Source organism: Dermacentor variabilis, chromosome 4 (assembly GCF_050947875.1).
Source record: "Dermacentor variabilis isolate Ectoservices chromosome 4, ASM5094787v1, whole genome shotgun sequence".
NCBI classification, from domain to species: domain Eukaryota; kingdom Metazoa; phylum Arthropoda; class Arachnida; order Ixodida; family Ixodidae; genus Dermacentor; species Dermacentor variabilis.
In genome coordinates, this window is record NC_134571.1 from 92,922,688 (window position 1) to 92,942,371 (window position 19,684).

Sequence of the window (19,684 nt, forward strand, 5' to 3'; positions counted from 1 at the left end):
GCAGAAAAAGGCAAAATCATCTGCGTAAACCGATACACTGAGTTCGTTGCCCAAAATGACAAAACCATGAATATCACAGCACTTTAGAGTGCAATTTTACAGCGGCTCTAAATAAAGTCCGAATAGCAGTGCCGATATCAGACAACCCTGTTTTAGAGAGGAAAGAATAGATACCGGCTCGGATAGATTACCATTAACAATGATATTGGTAGAACAGTTAGTGTAGCGCATGCGAACGTCTTTATAAACAACGGAGCCACGTTTACGTATTCTACATGTTTCAAATGGAAGGCGTCGTTCACTCCGTCGAATGCATTTCCTAAATCGATTTGAAGCAGTGCGATGTAGTCAGAGTGGGATGAGCAATACTATCAAGCAATTTGAAATATATTTTACGCCATTCAGTTCTACTCACACACTCAATCCTGATTTTGTGGCACATTTCGTCTCCCTAGTTAACCCTCTCCCAGAGGGTGATGATTCTGTTATTGGTAGGCCAACCACCAAACAAGAAATAGAATTTGGCATTGATCAGTTACGGCTTTCCAAAGCATCAGCTCCTGATGAAATATCCAGAGAATTTTATAAAGCCTTTAAGTTTCTATACTAAACCCCGTTTTACTTAATGTATTTACTGCTAGTTTTGATGAAATTTAGCTGCCACGATCATTTACCTCGAGTCATATTATCTTAATCCGTAAATTTAGTGATAAAGAAAAACTGCGGTCTGTAGAATGTATAGACCCATTACACTGACGAATGCAGACCAAAAAATTCATGCAAAAGTCTTATCTAATTGACTCCAGTAAGCAAGGTCATTAGTTATTGCACCTCACCAGACTTGCGGTTAAAAATACCGTTCCATACAAAACAAATTTACATCTAGTCCAAGCAGCTCTTCAGCATTGATCATACCACTGTGCCAGCGCTTGCTAGCTTCTGAGTGAATAAACTTGATTTCTGAGTAGGGGAAAATTGCCCCATACACGCGTCCTAACGCTCTAGAGACACGCGATGCGAGATGCGCGCCGCGTAGCGTCGTTACGTGCATACTTTGCGTAGCAGTTCCATAATATTACGCCAGGTGGTACGCCATGTAGTATTTGTACAGGTAGCGGTACAAGCCAGACAGAGGACTCTTGAGGAAGAAAAGGATTAAGGAGATGTATAAAAATCGTAGAATAAAAAATATGTGTAGCATACCTGATTAAGTCAAGCGCGCTAGGTCCCAGTTTGTGACCGCCCCATTTCAAAGGGGATGCCAATAAATCGTAATGACAATTATCATCATCATCATGACTTGCGTCGCGTAGTGTCACTTCCCGCATGGTGTGAAATGCGTGTCACATAGCGTCGATATGTGCGGAATTCGCATTGCAGTTACATATTATACCAGGAGGAACGCCATGTAACAGTCCATAGGTAGCGGTACAAAGTAGATAGAGAAGGTTTGAGGAAGAAAAAGAAGATTAGGGAGATGTATACAAAAATGCTGAAATGAAAAACATCTATAGCATATACTTGAATAAATCAAGTAGGCTAGGTGACTGTTTGTCACCACTCCGTTCAAATGGCACGCCAATAAATGATCATCATCATTAGCTTCATATTGTGTCAACTGTCACAACTTTACCTGTGCGCCGCGTAGTGTCGATACGTGCAAATTTTGCATTGGAGTTGCGTTGTATTCCACCAAGTGTCCCGACATGTGGCAGTTGCAAGCAGCAATTTCATGGTGCATGTAGCTGGGCCTGGTGAACTCAAGCAGGCTAGGTGACTATTTGTCACCGCCTCGTTTCAAAGTGGATGCAACAAATGATTATCACCATCAGCTGCTGCAGCATCGTATCGTACCACAGATCAAGGGATGTGACATGTGCGCCGCGTAGTCGTTGCATGTAGCTAGACCTGGTCAACTCAAGCAGGTTAGGTGATTATTTATCACCGCTTCGTTTCAAATGGGATGCAAACAAATCATCAACAGCAGAAGCAACAGCAGTATCGTATCGTACAGTGATGTGACGTGTTTGCCATATAGTCTCGATACGTGTGCTTACTCTTCGGTACACGTTATAGTGTCTCCTCGCAAGGTACGAACCCTCTAGTGGGTGCTGCCGAAAATGGAGCTCCTATAAAGGCGCTCCTCCAGTTTGCGCTGGAGCACACTGCATGTGCCGCGCATGCCTGTCAATTTTTATTGCGACAGCAATTATATGCACAGTCCAGGCGCATTTTTTTTTCGTCAGCGTCGCCGAGAGGTTCCGTATAAAGTCCAAGGGCGAAAATATTGTCGTCGCCCGCCGTATGCTGTATGTGCGAGTGAAAGCGGGCGAGGGTGAGCCGGCGCTTGCGGCTCAATCTCGTGCACCTAACGAAGGAATCCGCGCGCGATCCTACGATCCTAGTATACTTATGCTTATGAAATATCCTGGAGTTGAGCCAGTTTACTGACGGTTTTCTTTTTACAGCGAAGCTGTATATGGCTGGCCGATTCATCCGTCCACCCATCCGTCTGTCGCCTGTGCGCCGAAAACTCCGGCGCAACCCCATGCGCATGCGCGAAAAAAATAGAAAGAGAGGCGCGCAATTGGTTGCGCCAGTCGTGACGTCGTTGCTGCCCGTCGCAGCCGAGCGCGCGTGTAGCTATTTCTCTCCGGCTCCGAAATGGGTAGGCCATGCGTCATACGTACTCCTGAGGAGCAGGCAGCTTTCGATCAGAAACGCCACGAGCAGAAACGGGCACGAGCTCGTCTGCGCCTTGCCGATGCTGCAGCATACACATAAAAACAGCCTCCTGCAGCCGAGCGCATGCAGAAACTGCGCACCGAGGATCCGGCAGCCTGCCAAGCCGTCATTTAATGAACCTTCGGCGTTAACCCAGTGATGAACACAGGGGCCGCACGTTTCAGCTTCACTGGCTAAACATCTGTAAGGAGCGTTTGGGTGGTAATTTTTTTATTATTATTTGCCAAGTAAACGTTGCATTCTGCGCTGGACTCACGCAATGGCCTTCTCCTTCCATGTGATGGTGAAACTTGGTGAAGCACAATAAACTGATTCACTTCAGTAACAAATATTGAGAATACTGCTTTGTGTTTCTCAGTGCTGCTACGAATTCGAGTGACCGACAGACAGCGGCCATTTGCGTGGATGTTTGCTCTACGCATGTGGCAGTAAGTTCAGTAATGCGAAACGCGATTTACTCTAGAGTACTGTAACAGTACATTTGGAAAGGTAGCAGTATCGTCAGCCATCACTGAGTAATCGGTAACAATGGGTATCAAGTTATCGAATCTTAAACAATTTGAGCAACAAGATATATTGATTTGCCTTCTGAATTTTGTATGTTTTAGCACAACGAATCACTAATTTTGAAAAAAGTAAAAGCAGGTTATTCCACAAAATAAGGAAAATTAAGGAATGAAACATCAGATATGCTACATTGTACTTTTGTTTTGGTGTTTTTTTTTTGCTGTTTTAACTTAAGCTCTATGAGGATAGCATTGTCTTCTATGCATAGGAAAATCGGCTGAGAAAATTACGTTATGCTTTATCAGTGCGATCTCTGCTTTGGCTTCATCGCTACTTTTGCGTGAGACCACTGACAAAGCCGCCCAGCATAGACATTACGAAAACATCCTTGCAAATTCATGCGCGTAATCATAAGGGTCAAAGTGGCACCTTAATATTTGTTACAACTTTACAAAAGTTGTACGAACTAATTTTTTTTTCTCTAGACTTCTGACAATAACCGACGACCGCTTTGGATAGGCTGGATCACGCTTTGTAGAGTGCGAGTCGAAAATAATCGAAGTCAATCGAGTGTTCTTGAAAATGATCGCGTGTAGCCAACCAGAACGCAGCTCGATCATCGTCGACCCAAGCACGATCAAAGGTAATTGCGCGACATACGTAGTGGCCTTCCAACCTTGGATCCAGTTAGACACAAACTAGATTGAAGAATAGCCCCCGCCGTGGTTGCTCAGTGTAGGACTGCTGAGCCCGAGATCGCGGAATCGAATCCAGGCCACGGCGGCCGCATTTCGATGGGGGCGAAATGCGAAAGCACCGGTGTACTTAGATTTAAGTGCACGTTAAAGAACCCCAGGTGGTCGAAATTTTTGGAGTCCTCCACTACGGCGTGCCTCATAATCACAAAGTGGTTTTGGCAAGTAAAACCCCATAATTTTTTTTGTTGTTGTTGAAGAAGAGCAATGTAAGATGTACCCACCCACGTTCTTATCTGTTTTCCTTTTTTCTTTCTCTTGCTCGTAGATGTTCGAACGCCTAAAGAAAGAACAGCCAGGGGCTCTTGAAAAAGTAACGGCACTGGCCGGAGATTTGGCTCAGTCAGATTTGGGGCTCAGTGCGTCTGATCGAGCCACCTTGGTCGACAATGTGTCTGTCGTCTTTCACTCCGGTGCCACGATCAAGTTTGAAGAACCTCTCAGGCAAGTGAGAAAGATGCCTGCGGCTGTTTGGTAAACAGCACAATTGAGTGTCACACAGCAGCAAAGTATGTCATAAACTTGGCGTTCGTAACACAGCAAAACGGAGTCACACAACAGCAATGTATAGTGCTTTTATGCCATAAATTTGACGTTCGTAACGTAAAGTGGTACAACAAAAATCGACATGTATAATTTTCCTCAGAAGTTAAGCGGATCTCGAAATGACAGTGCAAATTGTTGTCAAACATTTCACATGCCGCACATTGTATAGCCATGAGTAGGCCTATGCGGTTGATGAAGCGTTGAGCAAACCTTTTCAAGTCATGGTTCTTCAAAAACAAGAAGTTATGCGAAAAAATGTCACTTGCGTGCGCATTATAGGGGCCCTATAACGTTAAGCTATTCCAATCTCCTGACGTCAAATTTACGTAGCCACCGACGCAACCATCTGGCGGTAACCTGCAGCGTTGTTTGAAAAGCCCAATCAAACGCACTCCACCTTTATAGGAGGTCACTTTTCTAGCTTTCAAATAGAATAGCATTGCCTACATTGAGCAGATTTTCTTATCGAATTGGCTGACAAGGGGCAAGGAGTGCGCTCAAGTGGAGAATGTTTCGATGGGGCCGAGACAGCACAGTGCAAATACATAAACGAATGAGAAGGGTGATGCCGGCGACTGCGATTGGTCCGCTTCCCTTTGCTTATCTTATGGTGGCTGGTCGAAAATCGTTGCGGCGTGCAACAAAAGGTCAAGAACGCTGCTAAAACAAATCTTCAGCAAAGACGAGTTGGCAGAGCGATGTCTTATACGTGCCGAAAGGGCTCGATAACGTTATACTGCCATGGAAAAATGTTTATTATATCCAAATAAATCCACGCTGCCCGGCCGCTCCGAGAATAGTGTCCGAGCGAAAGGAGGGCAGCCATCATCTTCTATTCTTCTCTGAACGAGGTAGCATCTGGCTATTCAGAAAAAAAAATTCAGAATCGTTCGTTATATTAATGCGTCTTTAACGCATACACGTCACTTTGACGCGGTGAGTTTTCGCGGTTTTGGGACGTCGCGTGACGGACAGGTGAAGTATGCACAGCCTGAAAATGTTTGATCAATCAGAGTATTATGGCGAAAAAGGTGTCGAATCAGAAATAACTATTTTGCTTTCGTTTGGTTTAATCATGCATAATCAGTGCGCACACATGATATCAGATGGGGTGTTTTCGCAGTTTTCGCAGCGTCGCGTGAGAGACAGGCGAAGTGGGAACGGCCCGAAAATTTTTCGACCAGTCATGGAGGGCTGATTGGAGAGTTGGAATAGAAAACTTTGTAAAAGCTTTACGTTGTATTGCCATAGGGTCAAATACTATGCTTCACCGCTTTGTGAAGGCTAAAATGATATAAAAGTGCAGAAATTAGTGTGTTATTAAGCTCCAAAATTGTGACTTGTTTGTATTTTAGGGACGCATTCGAGCTCAACATACTGGGCACAAGGAGAGTTCTGGACCTCTGTAAGCAAATGCGAAATATATGCGTAAGTCGCAGGACATCTTTCTTCAGTTTATCACAGCTGTTCTAATATTTTGTACAATGTATTTCATACCTTTAATTCATACGTTGCACGCTACACTAAATGGTGAAGTGCTGCGTTTATAGTATACGCTTGCTTAGATTTAAGTATTGGGTTTAAGCCTGCGGGTTTCGTTCTAGGTTCTTGTTCATGTGTCAACAGCATACTGCAACTGTGACAAGTCGGATGTCCACGAGGTGATAAAACCGCCGTGTGAAAATGCCCAACAATTTTTTGAAGCTTTGCAGTAAGTATGCCTCACCGCATTTCTGCCTTTTTTCCTTTCCTTTCCCGAGAACAGGGTCGCCAAGCGGGCTCAGTCCTCACTCACCTCTCTCCCTTTCATATCTCCTGCTCTCTTCCTTCTCTCTCTCTCTCTCTCTCTCTCTCTCTCTCTCTCTCTCTCTGTGTGCGTGCGTGCGTGCGTGCGTCAAGAGGTAGCAACAGCGAAAGTGTCATTCTAATAACCGTGTACAATGTTTCCAATTAACAAATTGCAGTGAATTGTGCATCCCGTTGGCATCTCAAAGTCACTTAGCGTGGCAAAGTTCGAGCTCTGATAAAGAACCAGAGCACTGCATGGGCAGTTTTCACAGGCCAAGCCCGGGCTCGGCCCGGTGATTAACAACCTGGCCCATACCGATCCGGGCCCGCAAGATCAGGGCCCGGCCCGACCTGGCCTGGCCCGGTTCTGTTCGACCCACTAACCATTGAGCATAAACATAGCATCGTCGATTTTTCAATTATTGCGAAGATGCCAGCTCAAACACATAGATATCATTATTCGATTATTCGATTTGAAAACACGCATGCACAAAAGACAGAGAAGAAAATAGGAAGGGGGCCGGCTGGCGACTGCTACCGAGAGGGGCACAGCGCTTGCCTACTACTATTCAGGAACGAGGAAATAGAGAAAAAAATTGAAGATTAATTGCAAAAGGCAGATTTCACTGCGTCAGGTTTTCCGCTGGAGTTGCTGCTCAAAAAAAGGTTTAAAAAAATAAGAAATTGCATCTCAAGTTCACCATGCTCGTACGTTAAATTGTGATAAGAATGACCGTACTTCACTACACAAATACTCCTAGTTGTGCGCCAACATATTGCGAAGGCATAGGTGAACTCTCCAGTGCTCCCTGCTGGCCATTCCATCTCACTTTTGAATATACCATATCATTTCAAGGAACAATCATGGAACTCGAGTCAATAAACTTGACGTTAATATAAATTATAGAACGTTGGTCCATTGGGTTTCATGATTCTTATATTACATTGCAACTAGAATCGTTTTAGCTCCATTAAATAGAAATTGGTGACACGCAGGGTTAACGCTCTTCTGCTATCATATTCTCACGCAGATTATGCAACTGTTTTATTTATTTAATTTGAAGATATCCTACTGGCTCCAGCTGAGCATTGAATAAGGGGAGCACCAAAGAGAAAGAAACAAAACTCAAAGATAATCAAGACTGAGTATCATTAAATGTAGATGTACACTGGCACAAGAAAACAGCAATAAATAGTAGAAAACATGAAAACAAAGCAGAATTGAATACAAATGAAGAAAAGGTTTCAACAACACTCAATAACAAATTACATTTCGGGATAACGTACAACTAATTGGATATTCTTAGCATGCACATTCCTCGAGCATATAAACATAATTAACAAAAGTTGCACTTTAAAACCCATGCAAAACAAAAGTCGTGTTGCTATATTCGGCTTCAATTTTAGTGGAGTCAGTGCCCCAGGCGGCATTCTAGGCACCCGTTTTCGTAATGTGAGCAAACATTTGGTATCTCTGTTTTTTGTTTGAAGAAGTAGGGTATTAAGCACAGTGCATATGCAGGGCTCAGCGATTGAAACGAAATACTCGGACAGCATGGTGGCCGGCACTATATATTGCGCCACTGGTGACCGCTCGGAACACTGAGCTGGTGCATTTTTGTGTCACATGAAAGCGAGTCTTTTTGATGCATCGTGACTGGCCGGAAAAGCGCCGGCGGCCATACTGCCCGGGTATCGCATTTCAATCGCTGAGCGCTCTACAGCGGAAACGACCTAGCTTTCTTTTTTCTTTTTTTCGTCAATTTGGGAGATGATATGCTTGTGTGTTCACATAAATTCGCAGGGGATATTGTGTAACGCTATAAAAACGAATACGAGACAGTGAACATGACCGTTGAGCCTCATTCAAAGGACAACTGCACTGAAATATTTAAATTTTCTGCGTTTTATTTTCCACAACCCTTTCATCAACGTTGCGAAATCTTGTAGCATCCGCGCTTGGCTTAAATTATTTATGTAAGAACATGGGCACTTAGAAGTCTACATTCATTTAGTTCATCTAATTATGCGATAAACTGCAGCAGAATATTCAGCTCGCTCGAACTAATAATGAAGAAAATAAACCGCAACCAGTAGCAAGTTGCTCTACCTCTTAAAACACAAATTGATTTCCGGATGAGCACTCCAGAATTTGTTGGCTGCCACTTTATTTCAGTAATCTCTGAACGTGCTTCAAATTCGTTTCCTTTTTCTTTCAACAATAAAATTCTGACGCAAAAGGCAATTCAACGTACACGTCGCGATGACTCCTGCCTAAAATCTACGTATACTTATGCAGCGCCAAAACATGATTAACAACTCTAGCTTTAGGCACGTCTTCTGCTCTTGAACAATGTAACCAATTCTACTGAGGTTCTTTTTTTTTTTTCTTGTGTCCTTGCGCCTGCTTTACGAAGGATAGTTTGTGCAACTAAAGTCAGTCTAGGGATTTGTCTTGCAGCGGGTTACAGACAATTAAAACAGTTTACAATCTATTCAACGATATTGCAACGCAAGTATCTGCCTAACTCTTCGTCATTTTGATCTCACTCTGTGACGTCTTGCCACTCTTGAAATTCGTTCTTCGGGGCCACTCCCAACCTACCTAATGCGCTTCCCGTTATTGACAGGTTGGACCCCTGCCAAACTCGCTGCCCCATCTTCACTAGAACGTCAGGTCGTCCATCTGTCACTTGAGAACGATCATCTCATGTAATCCGAGGTCTTAATAACCTATGAACAATGCTGACCAGTTTTCCAGTACCGCGAAGGCGAAAGAATGCCGGCAGGACCCATCTCAACATGACGGCCAAGGTTAGGGTGATTAACATTCAAGCAACGTAGCGGCACATCGCATTGCCGAAGGCACCTTTATTTAACATTTCTAGTGGTCGCTCTCAGATTTCAATTGATTCTGCTAGATGCGGCACACACTGTCTTCGTGATCGGTCCGCTTTGCTGTGACCCTCGCTCGTTAGGGTCGTTCAGCACTGCAGGACGACTGTATGCCGACGGAGCAGTGGCAATGGAATTACGAAGGAATGACGTCAATAGAACATAACGATAATGGGATGACCATTATGAAATGATGACAACGCAATAACGACGACAGTGTGACGACGACGGCATGGGGAGAATTGCGCAACAACGACAGCATGGCGACGACAATACAACAAGAATCGGATGACGAAGTTGTAAGGACGACAGAACCTCCACGACGACATCAAGACGATGGTATGATACTGAATGTATGACGATGACGCAATGATGACGATGGCATGACAACGGCGGCATAATCGTGGTTGACTGTCGACAGCACAATTGAGTATTGCACCATTTGCGACAGCACAGAATGAATAAGAAGGAATAACGTCCATTTCACGACAAAGGCGGTATGGCCACGGCAGCGTGACAACTGTATGACTTTCTGAAATGATGACGCTGATACGACAACAGCGTGGCGACGATCTGATGAAGACGAATGCGTGACGATGATGACGTGACGACGACTGTATGACGACAATGGCGTGATGACGACGGTATGACAGAATCGGATGAAGAAGCTGAAGTGGCCTCGATGGAACAACCACGACTGCATCACGACAGGGGCGAAATGCGAAAACACCCGTGTACTTAGATTTAGGTGCACGTTAAAGAACCGCAGGTGGTCGGAATTTCCGGAGTCCCCCACTACGGCGTGCCTCGTAATCAGAAAGTGGTTTTGGCGCGTAAAACCCCATAATGTATGTAATGCATCACGACAATGGCATGACAACAAATGCATGACGATGGCTGTATAACGACGACGCAATGACGGCTATGGTATGACAACGGCGGCATAACCACGATTGCACTACAACACCGTGATTGCGATGAAACGACGAACAAGGAAGGACGTCGATAAAAGACGAGGGCGGTATGACGACGACAGCATGGCGAAAATTTGATGACGTTTCTTAAATGATGAAGATGGTATGACAGCGTTACGAGGACGACATGACTACAACCGGTTTACTATTGCTGTACGAGGATTATGGAACGACAATGAAGCTATCACAATAATGATGACACACCTAGTGGCTCAAGTTACTGGACAACATGGGTAACATGGCGTACACAGACAGACAGACATGCAGACATACATGCAGATAGATAGATAGATAGATAGATAGATAGATAGATAGATAGATAGATAGATAGATAGATAGATAGATAGATAGATAGATAGATAGATAGATAGATAGATAGATAGATAGATAGATAGATAGATAGATAGATAGATAGATAGATAGATAGATAGATAGATAGATAGATAGATAGATAGATAGATAGATTTAAAAATTCGGAGGAAGCTTAAGCTTGTAAAGCAATAAGTTCCGGTCACTCACGGCTATGGGTAGTTTCAGTCGATGCGGGACCACTCACAGATCCGTGATGGTCGTCGAAATTGTCCGCACACATGTTTTTCCACCAAAAAGCAGGAAAATTCGCGGAGCGCATGTGGACACGACAGTACTCGCCGACGTCACCTCGAACGCCGGAACGTGATAGCATTCAAAGATCCCTGACTGCCTCTCACGCTTCCCCACAACTGTAGCTTATGTAACCGTAATGATTACCTAGAAACGCTGGCGGCGAATGCTATGTACGAAGGCCAGTGGGCGAGATAATACTTTTACCGCTTTCTTATTCCATCGTTGGTTTGGTTTGGTTTTCCTTTACTGAGAGGGGGCATTTGCTTTTCTTTTTACCTTTAGTCATCGTCCAGTAAATTGTGTCCTTTAAGCTCTGTATTTTTTTTTTCGCGATAAGAATATTGACATACACTGGGGTGCATCAATTACTGCCTTCAACTTGCTATATATATGACATATACAGCGACAACTTTTTCTCTTTTTTTACCGCAAAACTGTTGATGCCGCCGTCGCAAGGTTAAAGACCTTGCTTTAAGCCACAGAAATGACAGATTCGAACTTAGGGAATATGTATGTGTTGTTTTTCTTTATAATCTTCTGCGTTGTCGAAGACACCAACTTTTTGCGCACAAAAGGTCATCTGTAGTCTCACACACACTCCTAATCACTATGATGTTACGTAATGAAAAGCCGAAAAATTGGTTCGTTCTCTTTAAGCGTAATGAACTTCCTTCCAGTCATATATAACAAGTATTATTCTTCGGCAGGTCCGCAAGCAACGAAGCAAAGGGTAATACGAAAGAGTGCTTGTTTGGCCATCCAAACACGTACACTCTGACCAAGAGTTTAGCTGAATCAATGCTGCTGAAAGAACGAGGAAACATTCCTGTGGTCATCGTACGTCCTTCCATCGTCACTGCCTCGTTGACTGAGCCGCTTCCGGTGAGACACTACCCTCAAGTATAAAATATAAAATCATATACTGTGCAGGCCAATGTTTTCCCCTTTCTAGCCAATACAACTTTCATATCTCCATCTCCAGCTGTCTAGCAGGTAAAATAACACGGAAGTGGTGTTCGCAGTGGAGATCGGCCCTCTCCTCGAAATTGTCTGCCGGTGGTGTGTGCTTACGTATCGGATGAGAAGGCGTTCTGGAACTTTCTCCAAAGTTCTGAATTGCGCCAACTTATTACTATGCCTATCTTCGTGCTTTGTCACATTGATAACTGATTTGCAGTATAATATAGGTATACGGCTGCCTTCGTTGACCCTTTGAATACGATGTTCGGCGGGTATGCGTCGGTAAATCGTAAGGGCACAATACCGACAGTATTTACGAGAGTGTTTTAGGGTCGCATATTTATAGTAATCGAATAACCGCTTGCATTATTTTTTTAGGGCTGGATCGACAATTATAACGGCTGCACTGGCGTAATTGTAGTGGTAAGTAATGATGAAATATTTGATCAGTTGTAATAGCGAGGGTTACACACCAGGTTTTTCTGCGCAGACCTTGAGTAATTTATAATTGCCTGTGACATATAGCACAATTATAGACCTTGAGATTGCCTACTCGAAGAGGCGGACTTTACTCCCACTAGAAAGAGAAATTCGTAATCGACAAATTAACCAGATATGCTAATTAAGTTTCTAACTAATTACATGACGGCAGATATAGCAAATTACCCGTTGTAGCCAGTTTCGTTACAACGTATGTTCACTTGAAGTTAATTCTGTGGATGACGCCATTTTCGAGCTATGCGTCATCAAACTTGAGGTAAAATCGCGCTGCTGCTCCACATACTCTTTTAATGGATCGTCGTTTAATGCATTGAACCACAGAAGTAACTACCCCACCGATGTATTTGTTCGCAAATTTTGGGAATTTATATCTCGAAACTAGTGTCATCCTGAGAATTCGTTCTGAGTGGATCAGCCATGCGAACTCCCCTACAACAATTTGTAAATTGAAATTAGTGCCGTATGATAACTAGTTTTCATTTCATTTATTCATGCTGTCAGCCTTTTACTGGCTATTACAGTAGTAGATAGCGTACACAAACAAATGAAGTGCACTTGCAAGATAAAAAGAAGAAAAGATTTAGCACGCGAGAACAGGCAAATGGGGAAAGCCAAACAAAAAGCCAAGAAGAACACAAGCCACACTCAACATAATAACGCTTTTACAATATAGCTTCACGATACACAAGGCGATTTAGTGTCTCTCAAAATTTACTGGCAGAGTTTGACGTGAAAACTGAGTACGGTAAAGGGGGAATTCCAATGTTTAAATAAATTATTTTCAGAAAGGTATGTCATTAAGTGCTTTCGTACAATATGCTCAAGCAGTTTAGACCAAGCGTTTGTCAGCGATACAGGTTGCTAGTTGCTAGCATCGGAAGCGGGGACACCTTTGTGTATGGGCACGATCTTTGCGCGCTTCCCAGAGGGAAACGTGCCAATACTAATTGATGATCGAAAAATTAAGGTCAATAACGTGGATGCCTACTCGGCGTATATACAGAGGAATTCATTAGGAATTTGTTCAGGTCCAGGGTTTTTCCTAATTAAGTTAAAAACTTAGAACTTCAAGATTTCTTAATTAGTTCATTTTTCATTTCGATTTGTGCAAGTAATGTCTGCCTCTTCAGGCAGACTAGCTCAGTACTACACTTGTGCTAGCTGTCACAGGCGATGTTTAAAAATTGTGTAAAGTCCTCGCAGAAACACCCGACCACAACAGTGTGTACTCTTAGAGGCTTGTGAAAGGTGTCGTTTTTGTTTCCAAACCTTCACAGTTAGCTTTGGGTCTGCTACCGTCGTTTCTTGTGGAAAAGAAGCACCTAGTCGACATCGTTCCTGTAGACATCGTGGCAAATACACTCATATGCGTCGCCTGGCACACATTTATAACAAGGTAAGCGTGCCATACACCGCGGTACGATACGCGCGTGCGTGCGTGCGTGCGTGCGTGCGTGCGTGCGTGCGTGCGTGCGTGCGTGCGTGCGTGCGTGTGTGTGTGTGTGTGCGTGCGTGCGTGCGTGCGTGCGTGCGTGCGTGCGTGTGTGTGTGTGTGTGTGTGTGTGTGTGTGTGTGTGTGTGTGTGTGTGTGTGTGTGTGTGTGTGTGTGTGTGTGTGTGTGTGTGTGTGTGTGTGTGTGTGTGTGTGTGTGTGTGTGTGTGTGTGTGTGTGTGTGTGTGTGTGTGTGTGTGTGTGTGTGTGTGTGTGTGTGTGTGTGTGTGTGTGTGTGTGTGTGTGTGTGTGTGTGTGTGTGTGTGTGTGTGTGTGTGTGTGTGTGTGTGTGTGTGTGTGTGTTTTCTGAGAAAGCGGCGCGAATATTTCTCTGGCCAGTGCACCTTCATTTCACCTATCCTTCCAATCTATTCTACGTTGATTGCTCATTCAAATACTCTGCCGCAGTCAAGCGGTGCGTCGGAGTAATAAAGCATCAGATAACGTTGCCGATCAAGTGATGACAGCTAACTGTCATTACCGAGGAAACTAGCAAAGTGCTCGGCATTTCATAACAACTACTAACGAGGGAGTTCCCCCTGCCACACTGTTTGCGGCACAGCGTGTTCTGCCTTCCACACCCATTTACATCGGGATATAGGACGGGCGCATCACTAGCCCCAACTCTCGCTTTGTTTTTCGAAAAACATCACCGTCCCCCACATTGTTGCCCATTTAGCTTACCATGAGCATTTCACAAGTGGACTGTTTCACACTTGACGGACGAAGTCTCCCGTTGCAGGCCAACGTACATGAAAGTGTACCACTGCACGAGCGGTACCCTTCAGCAACACACGTGGGCTGACCTAATTGAAACAATGCAGAGAGCCGTCTGGCGATATCCACTGCCAGATGGCATCTCCGACCACATGATCTTCGTGACCAACAGCAAGCTGTGGCACAACATCCACGTCTATTGCTTGCGTTATCTGCCTGCGAGCGCCGCAGACTTGGCCTTGAAGCTAATGAGAAGGGAGCCAAGGTTGGTATCACCTACCGTAGTGGCCTGAACGTTTTGCTACGCTGATAATTCTCGGCAGTAAGGTCTGTGAGACGAAGTAACTCGTATTACGTTAGACTATCCGTTATGATATACACGCGATGAGACTGCCGTTCGAGCTTTTTTTTTTAATTATTTATCGGCAACCACAATAGGTAGAACGTAAGAGAAATTGTTTGAAAAAGGGAGCCTTAGTAAATTTACACTCAAACTCAAACTGGCGCCATTAAAGCTGTTGTTTCCACTGCCCCGCATATTACTGGAAAATATACGTTTCATCCAACTCAGACTTGATGAATTATGAAGATTTTACACTTCTGCTACTTAAGCGAGCGCGGTGTCAACTTTATGAGATCCTGGTAGCATACTCAAGAGAAGTTGTGAAAAAGAAATCCACGTTCACTCCTATTTGGCTACAGTGTTGCAGCGTGCGAGATTCCATACGTTGCCCCTTTGATCTTGCTGTCTTGCAGTCGTGACAGCTCTTGCTTGCCGAGTTTAATGAGTGTAACGGACATCAGTTGGGCAGTCACTGTTTGACTCAAAAGATGTAAATAAATGTCTCGAAGCCCAGTCGGCTTCGCCTGAGATAATCGGAGGGTCTACAGAGCTACCGAGTGTTCACAGAATGAACACCGAAGCCGTATCGGTTTGAAGACCTCTCTTCCTTCCACATTTTAATTTAGTCACTGACCGCAACTTTTTCTTGTGAAACGTGATCAATTAATATCGTCGCTAATAAGTAAGGCTCGTAAGTAGGGCTCAAGAAACCCAACCAAATGCCTAGCGGCTGATATAAAATCTAATTATTGTTTAGAATATAATCTACAGAGGTGTGCCCGAGCACTGAGGGGATAGTCGTGATGTGCTCGGTAGGACTCCGAACGATTAGCCTACACTTAGTTCGCATGACAACTGTCATAAAATCTTGCCGCAGTGCGATAGTATATGGCGAACAAAATGTTTGGTCGACAACCACGAGCTCGCGGGTATAATGACTCGATATTTTTGTCTATTTCATTCTTCTTTATTCCGCAGGTTCGTGAAACTTTACAAGAATGTTCGCAAACGCATGGACGTTGTACAGTACTTCACGACTCACGGATGGCTGTTCAGAACGAACAACGTCGTGGGGCTTGCACGTGAACTCTCTCCCAAGGATAAACAGGCACGTCTAAAGATGGATAATGTAGGCTTAGCGCTGTAATGTAAACTGTTGGACGAACAGATAACAAAACCGCCTCGGAAGTTTCGTGCTATTCTCGTTCCTTCAGAAAGTTTCTGGGTGTCCATCCACACTCTGAGAAGTCTCCCTGGTGCCCCCGGAGAAGGCCTCGACAGACTCAGACACAGTCACACACGCAATCCGCTGTCAGCACCCGTGCTACCAAAAAAAAAAAAAAATGCGGAATTTTCCTTAATCTGCAGCAATTTATTTATTACCGTGGTTAGAGGTTTATCGATTTCGCGCGATGGGTCTGGTTTTCTACTCAAGCTCACTTGCGAGTGTCTTTTTAACACAGCCCTCATGGTTACGATAGTACTAGGGGTAATTCATTTTAATGCAGCAGTTTCTTTAGTTCCATAATTCTGGCTAATACTTGGCGAGGGTGAACATACATATCTACTCTGCCAACACAATACAAAATAGGGAAGGTGGTTTAGTGGCATAAGTCTGGTAAAAAAAACTGTTTCCGGTAATGACTTCCAGGCTAACCATTCATACTTAGAGCAACAACACAGCGTTACCGCCCCCGCTGGTATAAAATATCACCCGCCGTGGTTGCTCAGTGGCTATGGTGTGGGGCTGCTGAGCGCGGGTTGAATCCCGGCGACGGCGGCCGCATTTCGATGGGGGCAAAATGCGAAAACACCCGTCTACTTAGAACCCCAGGTGGTCTGATTCCGGAGTCCCCAGGTGGTCTAAATTTCCGGAGTCCCCCACTACGGCGTGCCTCATAATCAGAAAGTGGTTTTGGCACGTAAAAGCCCCATAATTTTTTTATATCAAGGAACGTTGTACTTCGATAAGCATGCAAGTCACCGCCATGTCCTCCTCACGTAAGCGTGACTGACATACTTGAGCAACTTCATGTTCCATAGCGCCGAAGTCGAACGGCATGCACCGCGAATCTTCTTTCGAAGCTGGGACTCAAACAGGCAGGCGAAATCGCTCGCCCGCTTGCGACATTCTTTCAGCGCGTATGCTAATCCGTTTTAATCTGCGCTGTAAGTAAACAGAAAACAAATCCAAGTTATCTGATCCGCGCTGGCGACAGGAATTAAGCGGTCGGAACCAGCCACCGTGGTCAGTGCATATTGCAAACAAAGCATTTTCTGCGCGCGCCACCGGCTCACACCGGCTCACAGCTCCCCGTGGTGGCCGAAAAACCGAAATAGCAGCTGTCTGAACCGTGCCTGCGGCTGCCGTGGCCATTGTAAACAAGCGAGCAAACGCCGATCGGAAAGCGCGCAATGGCGGGCGCTGTCACGTGTGCGAAATGGCGGCGCCCATGGGTACAGCGCTGTAAAAGGTCTATAGTTGGGAATTATCAATATCTTGCACTGATTACCGTAAGTGTCGTGTTTTGTTGTTATACGTTCCCTTTCACACCTCATCTGACATGCCATGGGCCCTGAAGGTAACACAATAAATAATAATTACGAATAAGTTAAGCTACCGACTAAAGCAGCTAGAAACATTCGTTCGGATGCTCAGCGCCTTTCCACTTCGTTACTTTAAGTTTAAATGCACTAAAATGACGGAGCGCAAATTATAACAATCTTTGTTGCGTACAGTTTTATACGTCGCGGCTGCTTCTGGTTATTCCCAGATCTGGTTCCAATATCTTTATTGCAGCCACTGGCCTGAGAACGTGCCATCTAGCGGGTGCCCTGCTTACCCCACCGTGCATTCCCCTCCCCAATCGGCTACCTCTGATTCTCCTTCTGTCAGTAAAGGATTTCATTGTCTTTCTTTTTTTCAGTCGTTCAACATCGACATGCGCAGCCTGGAGTGGCAGTCCTATTGGGATCAATACTCGTTGGGAATTCGCAAATATATTTTCAAGGCAAAAGATTCGGAGCTTCCAAACGCAAGACGCCATTTGAGACGGTGAGTATATTTGTAAATACAAACTATCGCCTGTATGCTGTCCTGGGCGTCTGAAGGCGACATTTAACGTAACCTGTTAAGGAGAAGTGTCAGTTTCTCTTTCTCTCTCTCTCTCTCTCTCTCTCTCTCTCTCTCTCTCTCTCTCTCTCTCTCTCTCTCTATTTAACATTGAGACGGGAAGGTATCAAATGATTCAACACAGATCAGTCAATAAATGCGTGATTCGGCCAATCACTGTGTGATTTGATCAAGATCTAAGGTGCTACAAAACAATTATAAGAAATCTATTACATACCTTCCATGGGCAAAACTCTTTTCGTCTGTCGTCAGCATAGCGAAATACATTGGTATTTTTCAGACCAATGACCTGCGCGATTACTTCGTTCCAAAATCCTTTCTGAAGAACGCTAACATTGTGAGGTCTGCGCGTAACAGAAATTTACTTTTACCAAATCAGGGCGAGCTTTTCTTAATTTTAGAATGTTGCCATTTTTTATTGATGTAAAACTGTTGAAGCTTCAATCGGGAAATTAAAAAGATACTAAAGCCTATTATATTTATTGGCAACGAACTAAAATTACGTTTTTGCTTGTTCCTTAATGTCGTGATTTGCATAATATTGTATGCATTAGCTCCATTTTACACAACTTATTCTATATTAGTTTCCTTATCTCATACCTACATAAATATGTGTCTTTGTATATACGCGTTTCATAGAGATACAATACCTACGCGAAATCAATTAATGTATATTAATACACTGCTTTGTGCTAATATTACAGTTTCTTTTATATTGCATTTATTTAAGTGTATTATTTGTCACCTTTCTTTTGTCTATTGTCGACATAATTTGTGTATTTATTTTTTAAACGTACATTGCTCAAGAGGTTCCGATACATTTCATAAATATGGGACCTCCATCTGAGAAAGAGAGATTCATTAGGAGAGAAAAGCTGAGAGGTCGGCCTGAACTGCTATCATGGAGTATACTGTATTGTAGCCTGCTACGCAGCGTTAAGGTATGGGGAAAGGCGAACGAAAGGAGAGGAAGAAATTGAAGCTAATGATGATGAGAAAGGGCATGAATAAAACAAATTTACCGGAAACCCTTGCTAATGTCGTATAAGCAGTTCACTATTTATAAGGAAAACGCTCAACGACCTTCATGGCATGGCCCGCGGAGTATTTTGGCCATGGACCTAAAGGAAGCTTCTCACAAAGTGGCCGGTTATTGATGAGTGCGAAAGATCCCTCCTTTAATTGTCTTTCACGCAATTGCAGCGGGCACACACACAAAGAACACGATCTATACAGTCTGCTTCTCACAGTCCGGGCTGTCCGCACAGCCAATAAGATGGCGTTAGCATAGCGTAAAGACCGCACAAAGTATCAGTCAATGCATATGGCTCGCATGGCTTCTTTGGGCGTCACACGGTATCCTCATTCGATGCTCGGGACCAAGTGAACGAAGCCGGCGATGACGGTGTTCTGGCTGAGACCAGTGATTTTCTACAGCGACTTGCGTGATGTAGAATAGAAAAGCGTCGGCGTACGCCCTTGTAAACGGGACAGAAATGCAATCTGAATCACGCAGATCCAATGTTGCTTCTGCATCGGAGAGCCCATATTCATCAACACCGCAGTGTCCAGTAACCTAATGAAATATTATACGGTACCCATTTCGAAAAAAAACACAATGATTATGGGTTTTACGTGATAAAACTACGATCTGATTATGAGGCACACTGTTGTGGGGGACTCCGGCATAACTGTGGCCAACCGGGGTGTGCACCCAAAGCAC

General features: G+C 44.3%; 1 protein-coding gene across 1 annotated transcript in view; it reads left to right on the forward strand.

Annotated features, from left to right (window-relative positions):
- The window catches only part of LOC142579504 (fatty acyl-CoA reductase 1-like), a 52,367-nt gene that overhangs the window by 28,994 nt on the left and 3,689 nt on the right, over positions 1-19,684 (forward strand). Inside the window, exons 4-12 of the mRNA XM_075689776.1 lie at positions 4,276-4,451; positions 5,909-5,981; positions 6,158-6,264; positions 11,524-11,698; positions 12,155-12,199; positions 13,555-13,673; positions 14,511-14,750; positions 15,807-15,936; positions 17,756-17,883. Of these exons, the coding sequence (XP_075545891.1) occupies positions 4,276-4,451; positions 5,909-5,981; positions 6,158-6,264; positions 11,524-11,698; positions 12,155-12,199; positions 13,555-13,673; positions 14,511-14,750; positions 15,807-15,936; positions 17,756-17,883 (1,193 nt within the window). The remainder of the gene's footprint in view (positions 1-4,275; positions 4,452-5,908; positions 5,982-6,157; positions 6,265-11,523; positions 11,699-12,154; positions 12,200-13,554; positions 13,674-14,510; positions 14,751-15,806; positions 15,937-17,755; positions 17,884-19,684) is intronic.